The sequence below is a fragment of the Musa acuminata genome, chromosome BXJ1-3 (genome assembly GCF_036884655.1).
Source record: "Musa acuminata AAA Group cultivar baxijiao chromosome BXJ1-3, Cavendish_Baxijiao_AAA, whole genome shotgun sequence".
NCBI lineage: Eukaryota > Viridiplantae > Streptophyta > Magnoliopsida > Zingiberales > Musaceae > Musa > Musa acuminata.
The window spans coordinates 36908704-36927727 of NC_088329.1; the positions used below are offsets into that span (position 1 = coordinate 36908704).

At 42.7% G+C, this 19024-nt stretch overlaps 1 protein-coding gene, 2 non-coding genes and 5 pseudogenes across 3 annotated transcripts; all 8 read left to right on the forward strand.

Moving 5' to 3' along the window:
• Positions 1–10639: 10639 nt before the first annotated feature.
• On the forward strand, positions 10640–10758 carry LOC135639448 (5S ribosomal RNA). Its single transcript, XR_010496951.1, has one exon. It is a non-coding gene; the product is annotated as a 5S ribosomal RNA (ribosomal RNA).
• Positions 10759–11037: 279 nt separating this feature from the next.
• LOC135639349 (5S ribosomal RNA) lies at positions 11038–11156 on the forward strand (annotated as a pseudogene).
• A 280-nt stretch (positions 11157–11436) lies between these two features.
• Positions 11437–11555, forward strand: LOC135639324 (5S ribosomal RNA; annotated as a pseudogene).
• A 280-nt stretch (positions 11556–11835) lies between these two features.
• Positions 11836–11954, forward strand: LOC135639407 (5S ribosomal RNA). The gene has a single exon (XR_010496922.1). It is a non-coding gene; the product is annotated as a 5S ribosomal RNA (ribosomal RNA).
• Positions 11955–12142: 188 nt separating this feature from the next.
• LOC135639334 (5S ribosomal RNA) lies at positions 12143–12261 on the forward strand (annotated as a pseudogene).
• Positions 12262–12408: 147 nt separating this feature from the next.
• On the forward strand, positions 12409–12519 carry LOC135639344 (5S ribosomal RNA; annotated as a pseudogene).
• Positions 12520–12786: 267 nt separating this feature from the next.
• LOC135639304 (5S ribosomal RNA) lies at positions 12787–12905 on the forward strand (annotated as a pseudogene).
• Positions 12906–15150: 2245 nt separating this feature from the next.
• Positions 15151–16005, forward strand: LOC135638749 (ethylene-responsive transcription factor ESR2-like). Its single transcript, XM_065152083.1, has one exon. The coding sequence runs from the start codon at positions 15151–15153 to the stop codon at positions 16003–16005; it is 855 nt and encodes a 284-aa protein (XP_065008155.1).
• Positions 16006–19024: the final 3019 nt, after the last annotated feature.

The window sequence follows — 19024 nt, forward strand, 5'->3', positions numbered from 1 at the left end:
AGCACTCCCACTTACCTTCCTATACACACAAGGCTCATCTTCGTTCTTAACGAAGTCATAAGATCTGATTGCCTCATCAAATCTTATGTTCCAACTTCGGGAAGCTTGCTTTAGTCCATAAATGGATTTAAGCAACCTACACACCTTATCTGGGCAGTTCTTGGACACGAATCCCTTAGGTTGCATCATATACACCTCCTCCTTGAGGTTCCCATTGAGGAATGCAGTTTTCACATCCATCTGCCAAATCTCATAATCATATTGTGCTGCAATAGCCAATAGAATTCTGATGGATTTTAGCATTGTTACTAGTGAGAAGGTTTCGTCGTAGTCAACACCTTGCCTTTGACGATACCCCTTAGCCACTAGCCTTGCTTTATATGTCTCTACCTTTCCATCTACTCCGATCTTTTTCTTAAAGATCCACTTACAACCGATGGGTACAATACATTCGGGCACATCAACTAGGTTCTAAACCTTATTGGAGTATATAGAATCCATCTCAGAATTCATGGCTTCTTGCCACTTCCCGGAGCCTATACTCATAATAGCCGCCTCGTAGGTTTGAGGATCAATATCCTCAACATCCTCTCCTCTAATATGTCCCACATATCTCTCAAGAGGATGGGATACTCTATCAGACCTGCGTAAAGTTGAAACTTGTGTATTACGTACCTGAACAGACTCGGGCTGCAGAGTGGTGCTTGAGCTTGGTTCTCCAACCTCGCTCAACTCTATCATTCTCCCACTATCTCCGCTAAGAATGTGTTCCTTCTCAAGGAACACTGCTCTCTTAGCTACAAAGACCTTTTGGTCCTCGAGATGATAGAAATAATACCCATAAGTTTCCTTGGGGTATCCCACAAATTTGCATCGCTCTGTCCTTGATTCTAACTTATCGGGGTTGTGTCTTTTAACGTGGGCAGGGCAGCCCCAAATCTTAACAACCTTAAGATCAGGCTTTTTTCCTTTCCACATCTCATATGGTGTAGACACTACCGACTTAGTTGGAACTCTATTCAGAAGGTAAGCTGCGGTTTCTAGGGCATATCCCTAGAATGAGATGGGTAGGTCAGCGAAACTCATCATGGACCGTACAATGTCTAATAACGTACGATTTCTCTTTCCAGAGACACCATTGAGCTGAGGTGTATAAGGATGTTGTTAGAACCCTTGTAGATTCTAAACTTGGGGTTGATCTCTTTAGGGGATCGGCCTCCTTGGAACTCTATAGGGGTTCCTCCCTCCAAGTTGCTGCTCAAAGGCTGCAGAAAAGATTCATCTATTGCTTAAGAAAAGAGAAGGAATACATGGCTATTTATAGGGCTTCTAAACCCTAACTCCTAATAGGACTCCTACTTAAGACTCTTACTTCTAACCAACTCCTAATAGGACTCCTACTCAAGACTCCTATTCCCTTACAACTCCTAATTCTTCTCTAAGAAAAAACCTCTTACATGAATGCCCCTCTCAATTAGGACTCTCCTAGCTAGAGTCCTAACAGAATGTCCCTCTCAATTAGGACTCTCTTAGCTAGAGTCCTAATAGTTTTACATAAATATCCCTCTCAATTAAGACTCTCCAAGCTAGAGTCCTAACAAACCCGCCCTCTTCAAATCAGCCTTGTCCTCGAGGCTGATGATTCGTGAATTCTGGAAATTTGATCTTCATGTCGTCATAGTTCTCCCAAGCGGCATCTTCTATTGGTAGGTTCGCCCACTGTATTAGCACTTCTTTAGTGGGTCATCATCGTCGAGTCACGATCCGTCGATCAATAATGGCACTTGGCTGGGTCTGGAGTTCTCTTTGGGTAGTCATATTTGGTGGGTGGCTTTGGGCTGTCTCCAAGCACCTATTTAAAACTTCTGTCTGGCTGTTGGTTTGTGGGTGATATGTCGTACTCCTTTTCAATTTAGTACCTTGCATATGGAATAACTTTGTCCAAAATCTGCTCTTGAAGATGCAAGTAGAATTTGTCACAAGCACAGGGCGTCCCTTATAGCATAATTCTTTTGAGTCCGGATTGTAATGAGCCACGGAGCTTGGTGTTTCCTCCAATTTTTTTTTTTTCTTACTGGTCTCCGAATCTTCCTGCCATTCCATCTTAATATCCTCAAGGAAGTCGCTGGTTGGAAGTAAAACGACCGAAAATTCAGCTTGCTCAAGTAGCTGCGAAAGCGCATCTGCAGCAACATTCTCTTTCCACCTTTTGTAAGTTATTTCATAATCAAATCCAAGAAGTTTTGTTACCCATTTTCGTTGCTCGGGGGAAGATATCTTCTGCTCCAAGAGATATTTTAGGCTTTTATGGTCGGTCTTGATTTGAAAGTATCGCTTGATCAAGTACGATCTCCACCTCGTTGCTGCACGCACAATGGCAAGCATCTCCTTATCATATGTTGACTTATTTTGATAGGAGGGAGATAATGCCTTGCTAGTGTATGCGAGTGGTCGACCATCTTGCATGAGAATGGCTCCAATTCTGACTCCAGATGTGTCGGCCTCAATAATGAAGGGTCGGTTGAAATCTGGTAGTGTTAGCACCGGCGTTGTCGTCATGGCTGCCTTAAGTTTGTCGAAGGCAGCGGAGGCTCTGTCCAACCATTGGAAGACATCTTTTTCCAGTAAGGAAATAAGTGGTGCACTAATTTTTCCATAGTTTTTCACGAACTTGCGGTAGTAGCCTGTTAAATCCAGAAAGCCATGTAGCAATTTTATGTTTCTCGGGGTCGGCCAGTTTTGCATTACTTTAATTTTGAAGGGGTCCACCGTCACACCTTCCTCAGATATGATATGCCCAAGATATCCCACCTTTTGTTGAAGAAAGTAAAAATTCGTAGTGGCCGTTGTGTGTTCGAAAGGCGGTTTTCGGTATGACTTCTTCGTACACTTGTATTTGATAATACCCGGATCGAAAGTCTATCTTTGTGAAGATTTGTGCTCCCTTTCATCTAACAATTCATCTGCTATTGGAATAAGGTATTTGTTCTTGATGGTTATGCCATTGAGAGCTCGGTAATCAACGCATATTCGCCATGTTCCGTCCTTCTTGTGTACAAGTAGCACCGGTAAAAAGTAGAGGTTGCAACTTGGCCGAATAACTCCTGTTTCAAGCATCTCTTTTAAAATCCTTTGTATTTCATCATTCTGGAGATGTTGATACCGATATGGCTGAGTATTTGCTAGAGATTTGACTGGAAAAATCATTATACAATGATCATGCCGACGAGTAAGAGGTATGTTGTGCAGCTCGTCAAATATATCTGAAAATTCAGCAAGCAAAGGAAATAGGTTTGGATCTTCAAATTCTATTGGCTCTCCTTTAATTTGCTGCTTAAGTTTTACCAAAAAGCCCCTGCATGCTTTATGCAAAACCTTCTCCATTTGTTGTGTGCAAATCATCGTTACGTCGCCCTCACGTTTCCCATGCAGTATCACCTGTTTCTCCTTACTGTAAAATTTTATAAATAGTTGCATAAAATTTCAAGAAATATCACATAATGTCATCAACCATTTAATTCTGAGTATGGCCTCATAATCATCAAGAGGGAGGAGGAAGAAATCTGCAATTATCTTTTGGTCCTACAGCAATAGTTTCACCTGCGGGCACCTATGATCACACTTCAAAATCCGTCCGTTGGCGACCTTAACGACAAATCTGCTGCAATTCAATAGGTAAGTTCATATGGACAGCAACCTTACTGTTTAGGAAGTTATTAGTGCTACCCGACTCGATGAGAACAGTGATCGGTTGTTGTTTGAGAAGGCCTCCAACTTTCATCGTTTGCGGGTTTGAGTAGCCAGCTAGTGTATGTACCATAACTTCGGTCGGTTGTGGCTCTTCTTCTGCATCTTTTTCTTCATGTTCAAGGCTCTCTTCTGAATGTTCAATGATCTCTTCTTCTATCGGTTCAATCATAAGAAGTCCTCCTTTACTACAGCGATGCTCACGGCTCCACGGCTCGTCACAATGCCAACATAACCCCTTCGCATATCGCTCCCGAAGCTCTTCTCCTGTTAACCTCTTTGGTGCAGGGACTTGGTCGACGGTAGGGGGGGCTGAGGGCTTCAATATTACTGGTTGAGGAGCGACCCTAGTCCTCCGAGCTTCATGGTTCAATTGCTCCTCTTGATGTCGTGTGAAAGAGATGGCTGCCATAAGCGTGTACGGTTGTCGCGCTTTAACTTCTCCTCGGATCTCAGGCTTCAAGCCCTCAATGAAGGTCCTCAATAGTTGTTTTTGAGACCAATCATGATTTTGATTAGATAACCTTTCAAACCTGGTTTGGTACTCATGAATGGTGGAGGTTTGTCGGATCTTTGCTAGTTGTTCGTCAATATTCTCGTAATCGGTTGGTCTGAAGCGGATCAGCAGTCCTTCTTTGAATTGTTGCCATGAAAGGACTCCATAAGTATATTCAAACTGTTCAAACCACTGTATAGCATCCCCTTCAAGATGTATAGCTGCAATTTTTACCATAGATGCATCTGCAATTTTGTGGTATCGAAAATATCGCTCCACGCGTGAGATCCAACCAATCGGGTCTCCTTCTTCCCATCTAGGGAAGTCCACTCTCATGCATGAATAGTTGAGGTCGGTCATAGAGCCTCCGCTCCCTTGGAAGTCATCTCTTCGGGCTTGGTGTGATTGGGCAAAGCTCTCTCCTTGATATGATTTCTTCGGGCTTAGTGGTCGGCCCAATCTGAGTTCGGTAAAGAGCGTCCGAATCTTATCCTCCATTTGCGCCTCCAAGGCTTCGAATTTAGCATTGATTGCCTCCTTAAATGCCATAGTATATGCCCCCAAATCTATGATGTTAAGATCTCTCTTTTGTTGTTGGGTTAAAGGCATGTATAGGTTGAGAGAAGTGATGGTCAAAAGGGTTGGTGGATTGGTGGATGTAGGCTGCGATTTAGGCTTGTTTTGTGGCTATTTTGGGTGCAGTTTGAGGGTATAGTTTAGTGGAGTTTTAGGGCTATAGATGAAAGTTTTGGATCTGTGGTAGAAGATAGCAAAGGTTTGATAGAAATAAGTGGAAGTTGTAGCAAGTATGTGCTGTCTTGTAAGAGTAGAATTGTCGTCGAAGAAACAACGGTTTCTCGACGTAATTTCCAACAAAAACTTGAGAGAATTGAGGAGGAAATTGATAGCAAAATCACAGTTTATATAACAGCAAGGATATCTAATTTAATCAAGAAAATTTCGGCAGTATAACAGCAAGGAAATTGGTGCAAGTTGCGCTTGCAGAATTCTCGTCGAGAAATTTCAGCGGGTTACGACGAAAATTTGCAGCAATACAAAATCATTTTTTGAGATGAATTTCTTAATAGATCAATCTTAGATGGAAGCCAAGATGATCTATAAAGTGTATAAGAAATTTCATTCAAAAAAGATTGCAAATAGATGGGTTAAGGCAACAATATGCGGCTGAAATTTTCTGCAGCATAGATTTTCAAGTGCAGCAGATTGGACATAAAAGATTAGTAGTTTATATTGAGAATTTTTCGATGAAACAAAAGGGAAATCCACTGTTAGGAAGTGTCAAAGATGTCATAAAAATTTCGTAGAAATCTGGATAGAAACAATATAGTTTCAAGATCAAACAAACAGTGCTATGCGGCTGAAATTTTACAATACAGATTTTCAAGTATAGCAGATTAGATGTAAAATATCAATGGTTTATATTGAGAATTTTTTGACAAAACTAAAGGGAAATCTGCTGTTAGGAAGTGTCAAAGATGTCATAAAAATTTCGTAGAAATTTGGATAGAAAATGCACAGTAGTAAGATCAAACAGATGGTGCTATGCGGCTAGAATTCTGCAATGTATCTTTCGTCGTAGAGATGAAAACTTTGTGACGAAAAGTTTATGCAGCAATATAGGAACAATTTTTTTTATTTTTATTTTCGAATAAGGATAACTAAATTGCAGCAGCAGTAAGGTAGGAAACCAGAACCTGTTGCAATTCACGGGGAGATCAAAGGATGATCTGCGGTGGTGGAGATGATGGTGGAATTCGGCAACGATCTTTTAAGCAATTGTGGGAATTGCTTTGGATGGTTGTGGAGGGTTGATGGATGGCTGTGGATGGGCAGCGAGACGCCAAGAACGCTGCTCTGATACCAGGTGTTAGAACCCTTGCAGATTCTAAACTTGGGGTTGATCTCTTTAGGGGATCGGCCTCCTTGGAACTATATAGGGGTTCCTCCCTCCAAGTTGCTGCTCAAAGGCTGCAGAAAAGATTCATCTATTACTTAAGAAAAGAGAAGGAATACATGGCTATTTATAGGACTTCTAAACCCTAACTCCTAATAGGACTCCTACTTAAGACTCTTACTTCTAACCAACTCCTAATAGGACTCCTACTCAAGACTCCTATTCCCTTACAACTCCTAATTCTTCTCTAAGAAAAAACCTCCTACATGAATGCCCCTCTCAATTAGGACTCTCCTAGCTAGAGTCCTAACAGAATGTCCCTCTCAATTAGGACTCTCTTAGCTAGAGTCCTAACAGTTTTACATAAATATCCCTCTCAATTAAGACTCTCCAAGCTAGAGTCCTAACAGATGTGTCCATTGGGATAATATCCTATGGTCCTTGAGGAACTGAGTAAACTATGTACTTAAGTACTCACCTCCTCGATCTGATCGAAGAGTTTTGATACTCTTTCCAGTCTGGTTCTCCACCTCATTCTTATACTCTTTGAATTTCTCAAAAGCCTCAGACTTGTACTTCATTAAGTACATATATCCATACATTGAGAAATCATCAGTAAAGGTAATAAAGTAGGAGTAACCACCAATGACATGAGTTGACATGGGTCCACATACATCACTATGTATGAGTTCCAACAGCTTAGTGGCTCTCTCTCCAATTCCACTAAATGGAGAGTTGGTCAGTTTTCCACGAAGGCAAGGCTCGCAAGTTGCATATGACACATAGTCGAATGGATCTAGATATCCATCATTTAGCAATTTTTGAATCATTCCCTTATGAATGTGACCTAGCCTACAATGCTATAGGTATGCACTGTTCATCTCATCTTGTTTCCTCTTAGACACTTACATTCATGATATGTGTAGTGTCTAGCATAAACAAACCTTTATGCAATATTCCTCTCGCCAATCTCCCCTTGGCTTTGCTAGAATTTACAATAAATTGTAGATGTGATAAGCAATACTGGTATCCAATACCAATGCACTATCACAAAAATCTGATAATTGGAGATTGATCATGAATGTATTTGAAGCTTCTCCAAGCTTCTATTTCGCCCTTTCTGCAATGTACTCTTTGCAGTTCCTCTTCCGGTGCCCATCTTTGCCACAGTGGAAGCACTGACCTTTGTCCTTTGTTGGGTTTTTCTTAGCAACCTTTGCTTTACCTGGTCTGCCCTTGCCCTTTCCCTTCTTAAGGGACCATTCTTCTTTCCTTTTCTTTCTGATCTCACCAATGTAGAGAACTGGCTTCTCTTTCTTAATAGTACTCTCTACCTCCCTCAACATATTGAGGAGCTCTGGTAGAGTCACCTCAAGCTTGTTCATATTAAAATTCATTATGAACTGTGAAAAAGAATCTAGTAGAGACTGAAGCACAATGTCCACACACAAGTTATCGTTTAGGACCATTCCTAGACCTGTGAGTTTTTCTATCCACTCAATTATCTTTAGGACATGGTTCTAAATCGGTATCCCCTCAGTCATCCTAACGCGGAAGAGACTCTTGGATATCTCATATCGTTGAGTCCTTCCTTGTTCCTCAAACAATTTGCGGACATGTAAGAGAATGGATCTGGCATCCATCTTTTCAAGTTGTCTCTGTAACTCAGGAGTCATAGAGCCCAACATATAGCACTGAGCAAGAGTGGAGTCATCAATGTACTTCACGTAGCGAGCGATCTCATCCTCGCTTGCCCCTTCTTCGGGCATAGGCATCACTGTATCAAGATATGGACTTCTATATTAATATGCTCCCACTATTTTACTAACGAGTCACACGACACCCTCAGCACGTGAAACGAAAGTCTCCAGCAGACTTCTAGTGGGGATTAGGATCCAATCAGCGTCTTAGTGTAACCTCGAGGGACTCGACCAATCACACTAAGCTTAAAAGGTAGGCAACTCTTGCCGATCACAACTCCTTGTGATTCCCGTCCTGTTCGGCCTCCGAATCACCATGGCCTCAAGGGACTCGACCAACCATGATGCTCGGTTAAGTCAACACATTCGTTACACGATGAGTCTGATTTGATGATATACCATCGAGGGACTCGACCAAGCATACCATGCCCTCAGGTCACCAGTGACATCTTTATGTCATAAGCAAGATAGCGAATCGCGATATAGGTGAGTCTCGAGGGACTCGACCAACTTAACCTACACCGGAAATCGGTTCCTACTTATAGCGATGGAAGGCCACGTGGGTCAATCTAATTGCCTCACGTTTACCGACTTAATATTATCGATAGAGATGTTTCTATGATTTGGTCTCCTAATATGATATGTCACACATATACGTATTTAATATATATATACATATCTAGTATGTATATACATATCTAATATGTATAAAAGCAATCACACCAAATGATCATGGACCACAACCTAATATGATTAGTCCCGAGCCAGTAGGCTTAATTACTCACATCAAGATCTATGTGTGCAATGGTGCATCTCCATGCCCTGTGATCGTCCATCTCGTCCTCGTCAGTTCCGTCGACATCTTGATGCATCTTCATGCATCACGATCGTCCGTCTCGTGGGTCCCGCTATCGCATCCACGCTCCCGCTGCGTCTCTTCATGTGATTACAACTTAATCATAGGCACGCAGGCCCAACAATAAACGAGAAATATAACAGAGGCTCGCAGACCTCAATAATAATAATCACAAGTACACACATCACACGGTCCATGATCATCCGTCCACACATCATACATCACATGTATAAATAATCATTATCATATAGGACTACTAGATAATAATAAAAATAATAATCAACTAAACCTTTTAATTAATTAATATTTTCTGAAATCAGGGACATGTAGGGAATTTCTCAATTCCTAAGGGTGTTTTCATAATTTGGATAAAAGATAGAAATTGGAATTTCTCAAATTCACAGGGGCAAAACTATCTTTTGCGAAGATTGGTGCGCAAAATCCGCGAAACTTAAAACTGCGTATAGAGTAGATTGTGTTACCTAGGGAGATCGTATATCCTTGTTTCCTTACAGATCCTTAGGAGAGGGTGAATGAGGTCAAGCGTCCTCCTCTCTAGCGGTGATCCACACAGTAGGGTTGCGACGACGCTCCTAAAAAATCCAGGCCTGCTCTGAGGTGGAGAGGGAGAGGAGAATAGGAAAGGCAAGCAAAGGCTTTAGCCTATGAGGCTCTGAATCCCTCCTATTTATAGATGTCTCCTGTTAAACCCTAATGGGTCCTCCCCTAGTGGGTATTGGATCTGCATTCAATAAGACAAGGGCTCCGTCAGATATCTCATATCCGAACCTCTACTCATCGCAATATCTACCATATGTGTGTGACCCTCTAGGCCCAATATCGAGTTGGCCGTGAGTCATACCTATCAGAACTCCTTCTAACTTAGTGAATTATTATCTCTGTAATAATTCACTTGACTTATCGACTACGGACGTACTAGGCTGCTACGTCGTAGTCCCTAGACGATACAAGGGAATCCAATCCATTGGACCTGTCTGTCCTCAGTTACCGTGTACCTATAGTCCCTCATCCATCTAATATCCCAGAGACCGTATATCGAGCATGGTGCTGTCAGACCCATACGGTTTCTACTCGAGTCTCGTTTTAATCGGATTCTCCCGAAGAACTCTTTCTCTTCAACCCGAATGACCCTTGCCGGGGATTTGTCTGAGCAAGAACACATGAGATATTCCTCTCATGACGCCGAGAATGGATGATCTTCTATCGACACTCAATAGCCCTTGTAAGGTTGACTACCACTCCGAATGACCAGTTGTACTAGATCTGGGATAGCCAAACCTATAAGTCTGGTATCAAAGAGTGGAGCACTCATACAGGACATCCTTGGTGTCTCAAGTGTAAGGACCAGATACACCACTAGGACTACGGAATCGTTGTTTGACAATAAAGCATCATCAACCATCTAGCATTCCGTAAGCGGATCAATCAGTGAACTCATTCTCCAATGAGCACTTGTACTGTATCCCTAATGTCCATACATGAGCATCTATAAGACCAGCTGCATCCATCATATGGATGGGTATACAGCACACTAGTCTGTCCGGTTATCACGATGTCCCTCTCGAGTAACCTATGATCGGGATTATTTAGGATATGTGTTTAAAGGTGAATCGATCTCATTATCGTGATCTCATCACGATCCGATTCCCATTGCACAAATCCAAGAACATCACAATATATATATATGCATTTATGCAATAGTTATAAAGTGATATACGCCAAAATATAATAAGCAAAAAGATTCTGTATCAAGTCACACGTGCCATCACTCACATGATTGGCTTGTTGGACACCTATGACTAGCAGGGGTTGGGCCGACGACGCGAGTGACTCACGCAAGGGGCTCCACCCATCCCATCGGCAGCTGCGATGTGTGCATAGGCGACAGATGATGCACGCTGCACGGGTGCGATCATACCAACACTAAAGCACCAGATCCCATCAGAACTCCGAAGATAAGCATGCTTAGGCGAGAGTAGTACTAGGATGGTTGACCCCGTGGGAAATTCTTATATTGCACTCCTTTTTGTGCCCGAGCGATGAAAATCTCCATCATAGACCTCTGAGGCAATGGTTTTCAGGCTCGGAATTCTCGGTGACCACTTCGTAGTCAACCACATGAGGCTCAGTGAGAGGTTTCCGTATTGCGGTCGCAATAGCGATTTCGAGATTGTTCGAGAGAGTTACGATGGTTTAGCGCCACAGGGTCCGGCCGGTGACGCGCCCGACCGACACAAGGGGCTTCGCCCATCCCATTGCTAGCTGTGACTCGCGCATAGGCGACTGACGATGCAAGCTACATGGGTATGATCATACCATCACTAAAGCACCGGATCCCATAAGAACTCCAAAGTTGAGCATGCTTGGGCAAGAGTAGCACTAGGATGAGTGACCCCCTAGGAAGTTCTCATGTTGCACTCCTTTTTTCGCCCAAGTGACGAAAACCTCTGTAGTAGACCTCCGAGGCGATGGTTTTCGGGCCCAGAATTCTTCTTGATCGCTTCAGAATCAGCCACATAGGGCTCGGAGAGAGGTTTCCGAATTGGGGTCGCAATAGCAATTCCGAGATCGTTCGAGAAAGTTATGATAGTTTTAGTGCAACGGGGTCAGGCCGACGACATGTGCGACCCATGCAAGGGGCTCCACCCATCCCATCGCCGGCCACGATGTGCACATAGGCGATGGACGACACACGCAACATGGGTGCGATCATACTAGCACTAAAGCATCAGATCCCATCAAAACTCCGAAGTTAAGTGTGCTTGGGCGAGAGTAATACTAGGATGTTTGACCCCCTAGGAAGTCCTCGTGTTGCACTCCTTTTTGCACCCAAGCGACGAAAACCTCCGCCGTTGACCTCTGAGGCGATGGTTTTCAGGCCCGAAATTCTCCGTAATCACTTCATAGTCAGCCACGCGGTGCTTGGATAAGGTTTCCGGAATGGGGTCACAATAGCGATTCTGAGATCGTTCGAGAAATTTATGATGGTTTTAACATGACGGGGTCAGGCCGGCAATGCGCGCGACCCATGCAAGGGGCTCCGCCCATCCCATTAAGCGACCATGACACGCACATAAGCGATGAACAATTCACACTACACAGGTGCGATTATATCAACACTAAAGCACTGGATCCCATCAGAACTCCAAAGTTAAGCGTGCTCAGGCGAGAGTAGTACTAGGATGGTTGACCCCCTGGGAATTTCTCATGTTGCACTCCTTTTTTGTGCCTGAGCGATGAAAATATTCGTTGTAGACCTCTGAGGCAACGATTTTCACCCAGAATTCTCATGATGGTTTTAGTGCCATGGGGTCCGGCCGGCGACATGCGCGACCCATACAAGGGGCTTCACCCATCCCATCGCCGGCTGCGACATGCACATAGGCAACGAATGACATAAGTTGCACTTGTGCGATCATACCATCACTAAAGCATTGGATCTCATAAGAACTCCAAAGTTAAGCATGCTTGGGCAAGAGTAGCGCTAGGATGGGTGACCTCCTAGGAAGTCCTCGTGTTGCACTCCTTTTTGCGCCAGAGTGATGAAAACCTCCTATGATGGTTTTAGCGCGATGGAGTTGGGCCGACGACACATGCGACCCACGCAAGGGGCTCCACCCATCCCATCGCTGGCCGCGACGCGCCCATAGGCGACGGACGACACACGCAGCACGGGTGCGATCATACCAGCACCATATCCCATTAGAACTTCGAAGTTAAGCGTGCTTGGGCGAGAGTAGTACTAGGATGTGTGACACCCTGGGAAGTCCTCGTGTTGCACTCCTTTTTGTGCCTGAGCGACGAAAACCTCCGAGGCGATAGTTTTCGGGCCCGGAATTCTCCGTGATCGCTTCGTAGTCAACCACGTGGGGCTTGGAGAGAGGTTTTCGGATTGGAGTCGCAATAGCAATTATGGGATCATTCGAGAAAGTTACGATGGTTTTAGTGCGACGGGGTTGGGCCAGCGATGTGCGTGACCCATGCAAGGGGCTCCACCCTTCCCATCGCCGACCGTGACATGCACGTAGGTGACGGACGATGCACATAACACAGGTGCGCTCATACTAGCACTAAAGCATCAGATCCCATCAGAACTCTAAAGTTAAGCGTTCTTGGGTAAGAGTAGTACTAGGATGAGTGATCACCTGGGAAGTCCTCGTGTTGCATTCTTTTTTATGCCCGAGCGACGAAAACCTCTACCGTAGACCTCCGGGGTGATGGTTTTCGGGCCTGGAATTCTCCATGATCCCTTCGCAGTCAACCATGTGGGGCTCGAAGAGAGGTTTTCGGATTGGAATCGTGATAACGATTCCAAGATCGTTCAAAAAAATTACGATACTTTTAGCACGGGGTCGAGCAAGCGACACGCGCGACCCACGCAAGGGGTTTCACCGATCCCATCGATGGCCGCAACATACACTTAGGCGACCGACTACGCACGCAGCATGGGTCAAATGAGCCATTAATATATCTCTGTATGCAAGGTCAAAGAAATTGGTTGTGGGATGGATGGTCGGATGAGCCATTGACCTTATCTTCCACATGAACTCTTTCTTTCTTCTTGCTTGCAGCCACTAAAGTCAGGATGTTTTGGTGTCGGACTATTGGACTCAGCAAAGAGCTCTTCTTCAATGGCTGAGTGTTCACTAATTGGCAAGCTAATTCACTGACCGAAAAACCTTCATTTCAAATTACTATATGAATCATACAGTCAAAGTCTAATCCTCATTTCTAATTATTGTTGCTATTATAATGTCTGAGACTAGCCTATTAAGTTCTTAATGGAGATTGGATCAAGTCAGATATATGTATATATATATATATAAAGTTCTTAATATACATATACATATGTATATATTATATATAGCCAACATAATGTTAAGAGAGATGCCATCCTTTCTGAGATCACATCCATTTATTATTTGGTAGTCATATATAATAGCTTAGCTTTCACACCTTCTTTAAGAGACTAATCCAACAAGTCTACTGTTCTTGAAAGCCCATCCACTACTATATTTAATCCATTGTCTCACAAGTGGACATGGTCCTAAAACTTGATTGGTCCACAGAGAAAACCCCATCCTATTAAAGATGATGATCTTCCTGCCTATTTTTATTTTTATTTTTTTTGAATAATAAATTGAATTGTTAATCTAAGATAAATTAGTCATATATATCACCACTAATTGGATGTCAAATCTTTCAATAGGAATTTTGAACCCTCAACCTAAGAAAGTACATCACCAAATTAACTAGCTAAGTAAATTTTTTTATACTAGGAAAAAAATAGGAGAATAAGTAAGAATGATAGTACGGAATAAGGATAATAAGGCATAAGCAATCAAAGGACAAAATTTCTCAAAATTAACGGCAAAATTATTTTTTAGAAAAAAATATTTTTATGAGATTTTTTTAAAAAATATGGTAATCGATAATTTCTCAAAATAAGAAAGTGTACCTTAAGAAAACATCTTCTCATGTTTCTACCTTAAGAAAAGCTTCTTGATCTCGTTGCTATGTATACGTTCCCATTTTGCTACAAGTATGGCACAGCAGATCCTTCAGTCCCTCAACCTACAAACCCTAGAAGCCAATCTAGAACAGACAAGTCCATGTGACAGATCCTTCGTTCCCAAACCCTACATGACAGGGAGTCAACATAACATATATGGCCACTTCACCAGCATCGTGATATTTCTGCTTCTACCACATTCCACCCTCTTCCTTCTTTCTGATTCCCCCACCGTAGCGTACATGTCACTCTCCCTCTCTTCTTCTCTAAGAGGAGTAAGTATCGTTTGCAGCAATGGTGAGAGATAAATCTTAGCTGGCTTGTCCATGGAGAACAAGGTAATGCCGACAGTGAGTGCCTGGCACTGCTGGTGTTACAGTGCGCAGATTAAGGTGAGTGCATGCAACGCACGACGCGGGGAGCCATGGCTGTGTAGCCACAGCCAGAAGGTCAAACCTATGCATTGCGAAGTAGAGTAGTTACTACAACAGCGTGCATGCATGGGTTGGGGAAGAGAGAGAGGAGGGCGGCTCTGCTGCTCCCATCCCTGTGATGAATTGGAGCTTGGAGGCTTGTGGTTGTTTTACATGGATTGAGAAGGGGACCCCCACACCACCCCCGGCGTTGGGAAACGCAAAGAGAAGGACGATAGCAGCATGCCCTTCACCCCATGCAAACCCCCATAACCTTCACACTGAGACAACTCGACAGCTAATCAGAATGTTCATATGGACTGCTGGAACAGATCTAATCTTCTGCTTTAACTCTCGCTCTCTCTCTTGTTATGATTGCATGAACGGATCAGTCGAAGCTTTCATCACTACTATACTCCAATTCTATCTATAAATATCCACACTGCTCCTACGGTTGCCTTGTGAGTACTTGTATGAGGTAGAAGAAGAGATGGAAGAAGATCACAGCAGTAGCAGTCATGGACATAATAGAAACCGCAGCAGCACTGCTGGTAGTGGCAAGAGGGGAAGGGCGACCAAGGACGGCGCGCGGTACCGCGGGGTTCGGTGCCGGCCCTGGGGGCGGTACGCCGCGGAGATTCGCGACCCGCAGTCGAAGGAGCGGCGATGGCTCGGCACCTTCGACACCGCCGAGCAGGCCGCCTACGCCTACGACGTCGCCGCCCGCGCGATGCGGGGGCCCAAGGCACGGACGAACTTCTACTATCCTCCAACCACCGCCGCGCGACCACGGGCCGCCGCGGTTGGTTGTGTACTCCGCTGCCCCGACGTTCCCCACCTGCACTCGCCCATCGACCCTCTTCTCCTTCGCAGCCTCATCAGCCACTCTTCATCTTCTTTGCACCACAAACCACCTTGTTGTCCTTGTCGTTCTTCTCTCTCGAGCTGCTCTGCTCCTCCTCCTCCTGTGACCGACCCTCCTACTTGTGGCGCCGCTGGTCTTTGTGGAATTGCCTCCCATCCTGATTCCATTAATGCGTCCTTTACGGCTGCTTCTTCGTCAGACCAGTCCATACTGGTTCAGTCTTCTTCCGTGGCGGAAGTCCCCAACCAATTCGCCGACGACTGCGACTTCTTCCGCAAAGAGCCACCCGAATCCGGGCTCCTGCAGGAGATCGTAAATGGCTTCTGCTCTCACCAACAAAGCATGCATAACAGGAGCCATCAGATGCCATCGAAGCAAGAGGAGAAGATGTTTGATTCCGATACCTTCCCGACGGTCCCTCAGGGCCTCTTGGAGGACGTCTTCGGTGTGTTCTCTGCTAAGTTACACAAAGCAGCTTAAAGGTGTGCTCATGCAGCGCCGTCATGCCATCGGTTTCAGCCTTGAGATGCTGATTTCTCTCTAAGACTCGTTTTGCTTTGAAGTGTTGGATTGGGTTTAGTTTGAGCCATTTGCTGACAATGAACAATTCAAGAATGCCCAAATCTCATGGTTTAGATCAGCAAAGTAGATTAAGAATAATTAGAACAGAGAAATAAAGAGTGTCACAATATATCCATTGATGTCAGATGTTAGAACTCATCAACCTCCGACCTCTTCATGCATTAAACTTCGTGACGTGTGATCAATTCAAACTTGTAGATTGCATCTTCTGTGTTACATTCTGAATGATGATGATTAATTATATCAAATTGGACATCAACTCAATCCAAATGTTTAACTCAGACTCCTCCTATCCTTAATAATATAAGAATATTTTCTTGGTAAATAAGAGAAGATACTGAAAATATTGTGTGTGTGAGATGAAAAAAGATGAACTAAAATATTAGTCTCATATGACTATCATTTTTTCCCTCATGGATTTTCTTTGCCTAATTCATACATGAGATACTTTCTTTTTTTGATGTGGTAAAGTTTGATTAGCTTCTTCTTTTGTTTTGAGAATAATTTAGCTGTTGAAGTTTAACCCAAATCCTTTGATTGCAGAATTGCCAGTTTTTGATTGTTATAGAACCATCTTCACAGTTTGATTTCATGTTAATTACTACTTAAGCCAATAGATGAGAGAATTATTATTGATACATCAACACACATATATATACACACATTCATCAATGAAGTTGATGATTGACAAATGAAGATTTATGAAAGACAAGTGGAAAAGCTTTCTTAAGAAAATAAAAATACTTGATATTTACAAAAGGTAAAAAATATAGTGAAAACCCAAACTGAATTAATCAATGTTTGGGTTAATAATCATAAAAAATCAAAGAAAATTTGGTTTCCACAACACCAAACAAAATCAAACATACTACTCCTTAGAATTTTAAGAAAGACTTGTACTTGTTTTGCTAAGGTGTCAATCACAAGCCTTATTGTTGATTTCTTAATCTAAATAAGGATCAAAAATCTTAAATTAAAATCAATTAGAGGATATATCTGAACAATAGAAAGATATGCAAAGCTAGCTTCTTCCCATTTGTATGTAGATGTTCTTTAATTATTTTTTAATATATTGTTATTAGAGAATAATTCAATTTGATTTTAGATCATCTCATGTGGAAATATCATATCTGACTAAGTGATATTTTTTCCAACTACATTAGGATTTGATTTTATAAGTGATATGGGAATTATAAATGATATCTAAATTAGTCCAACTCGATTCAAAGTTACATGTGCAAAAGACTTGTTGTCAATATATTAACTTGCATAAAGACCGAGGTTGATTAGAATGTTCGACGAGATCCCTTCGATATTAAAATTAGTTTTGAGTTAAAAAGTAAATCATAAATAAACAATAACTAATAAGATATTCCTTCCTTAATTATTTATCCTTCCTTAATTCTTCCCGATCAATAAGAGATTATGTATTTAAGAATTTTCTTTCTTTTAGATTGTTCTATGATGCAACACAAAACTCAAGAGAAAGAGAAATGAATAACAAAGAGAACCTCAAATTAGGGATAAATCAAACAATCTAATATTATCCATATAACTATTAATGACAATGATAGGATGTTCATATTTGGAGGGATATATACTAATATATTAAAATTTTAAATGGCAAATATACCATTCCCAAAGTGTGAAAGGACATATATGTAAGTATCCCTTCATCACTCTTTCCATCTACAACACAAGCAGTGGGAGATGAAGCATACTCCATTTCTTGTGTTGAGGTATTGCCTTGTGAAGGTCATTTAGGCTTTTCTCTATAGCATTGACCTCATGCATGTCATAAGTAATGTCCATCGCATGTATATATATATATATATAGCCATGCAGATTCTACTGCACAGAAAGCCACCCTAATTGGCTCCATTTGAACTGTGGCCTCATGGAAGGGTGAGAGCTAAAGTTGCACGGCTTTGAGGGTGCCATTACCTTTTTACAGCACCAAAACCTGCCCTTTCCTTTGCCGAGACAGCCCCACCATTGCCTCTCACCACCGCCATCACTCTCTTCCTTCTCGCCAAAGGCAAAAAAGAGTCGCATGCATGCGTGCCCTTTTGATAATAAAGCTCTCTGTGAGAACGCCTGCAAAGCAATGCTCGGAGTGGTATTGCATTAGGATAAAAGCTGAGAGACCACCAGCCTCCTCTTTTCCTTCTCTCTTCCTCTCCTCACCTCCCTCGCAACTATATATACATGCATATGATCCTTCTGCGTCGCCATGGCTGCTTGTGCTGGCTTTGCTTCCGCGGCAGGAGGAGTCGTCGTGCTTGTCATCGATAAAGGTGGAGGTTCTGTGACCTAAGTTTGGGCAACGCTGCTTCTTCTGATGTGTGGGGGAATCAAGCACACTGGTCCGATGGTTTTCATTACTGTTTCCTCTTCTTCTTTTTGGAGTAGTTATCTACTTGAGTTAGTCTTGTAATGTCGACTACATATAAGGAGTAGACAATGGTGATTGCCTTCGTTTCTGCTTCAGTGACAGCATAATGAATCTTTGATGAATCATTGTTCATTCTCTTCTGCCATACAGTTTTGTAGAGATTGGTAGCTGGCAGCATCATCTATCTATCACTTGGAAAGAAGATATATTGTGGAGTTCTTAGCTCCATGCATGTATCATCTTATTCTCATCTGAATGATGCGTAGATAAATCTCCACAGGCTGAAGCATTAGTCTTATGGTTGAGTTTGCATAAGAATCAAGCAAGAGTTGAACACCCGAAACCAAAGGATGGAAAGCAGTAGGACAAGAGTTGTATCCAATCATTGAGACATTGAAGTAGTAGTAGGACTGAGAAGCTGAGAGAACATACAATTTTTGAGATATTTTTCCTGTTTCTCTCTCCAACAATGTCAAGTTTGATGCCAGTGATCATGCATGCTTTCTACTAATTGGAGTTCCA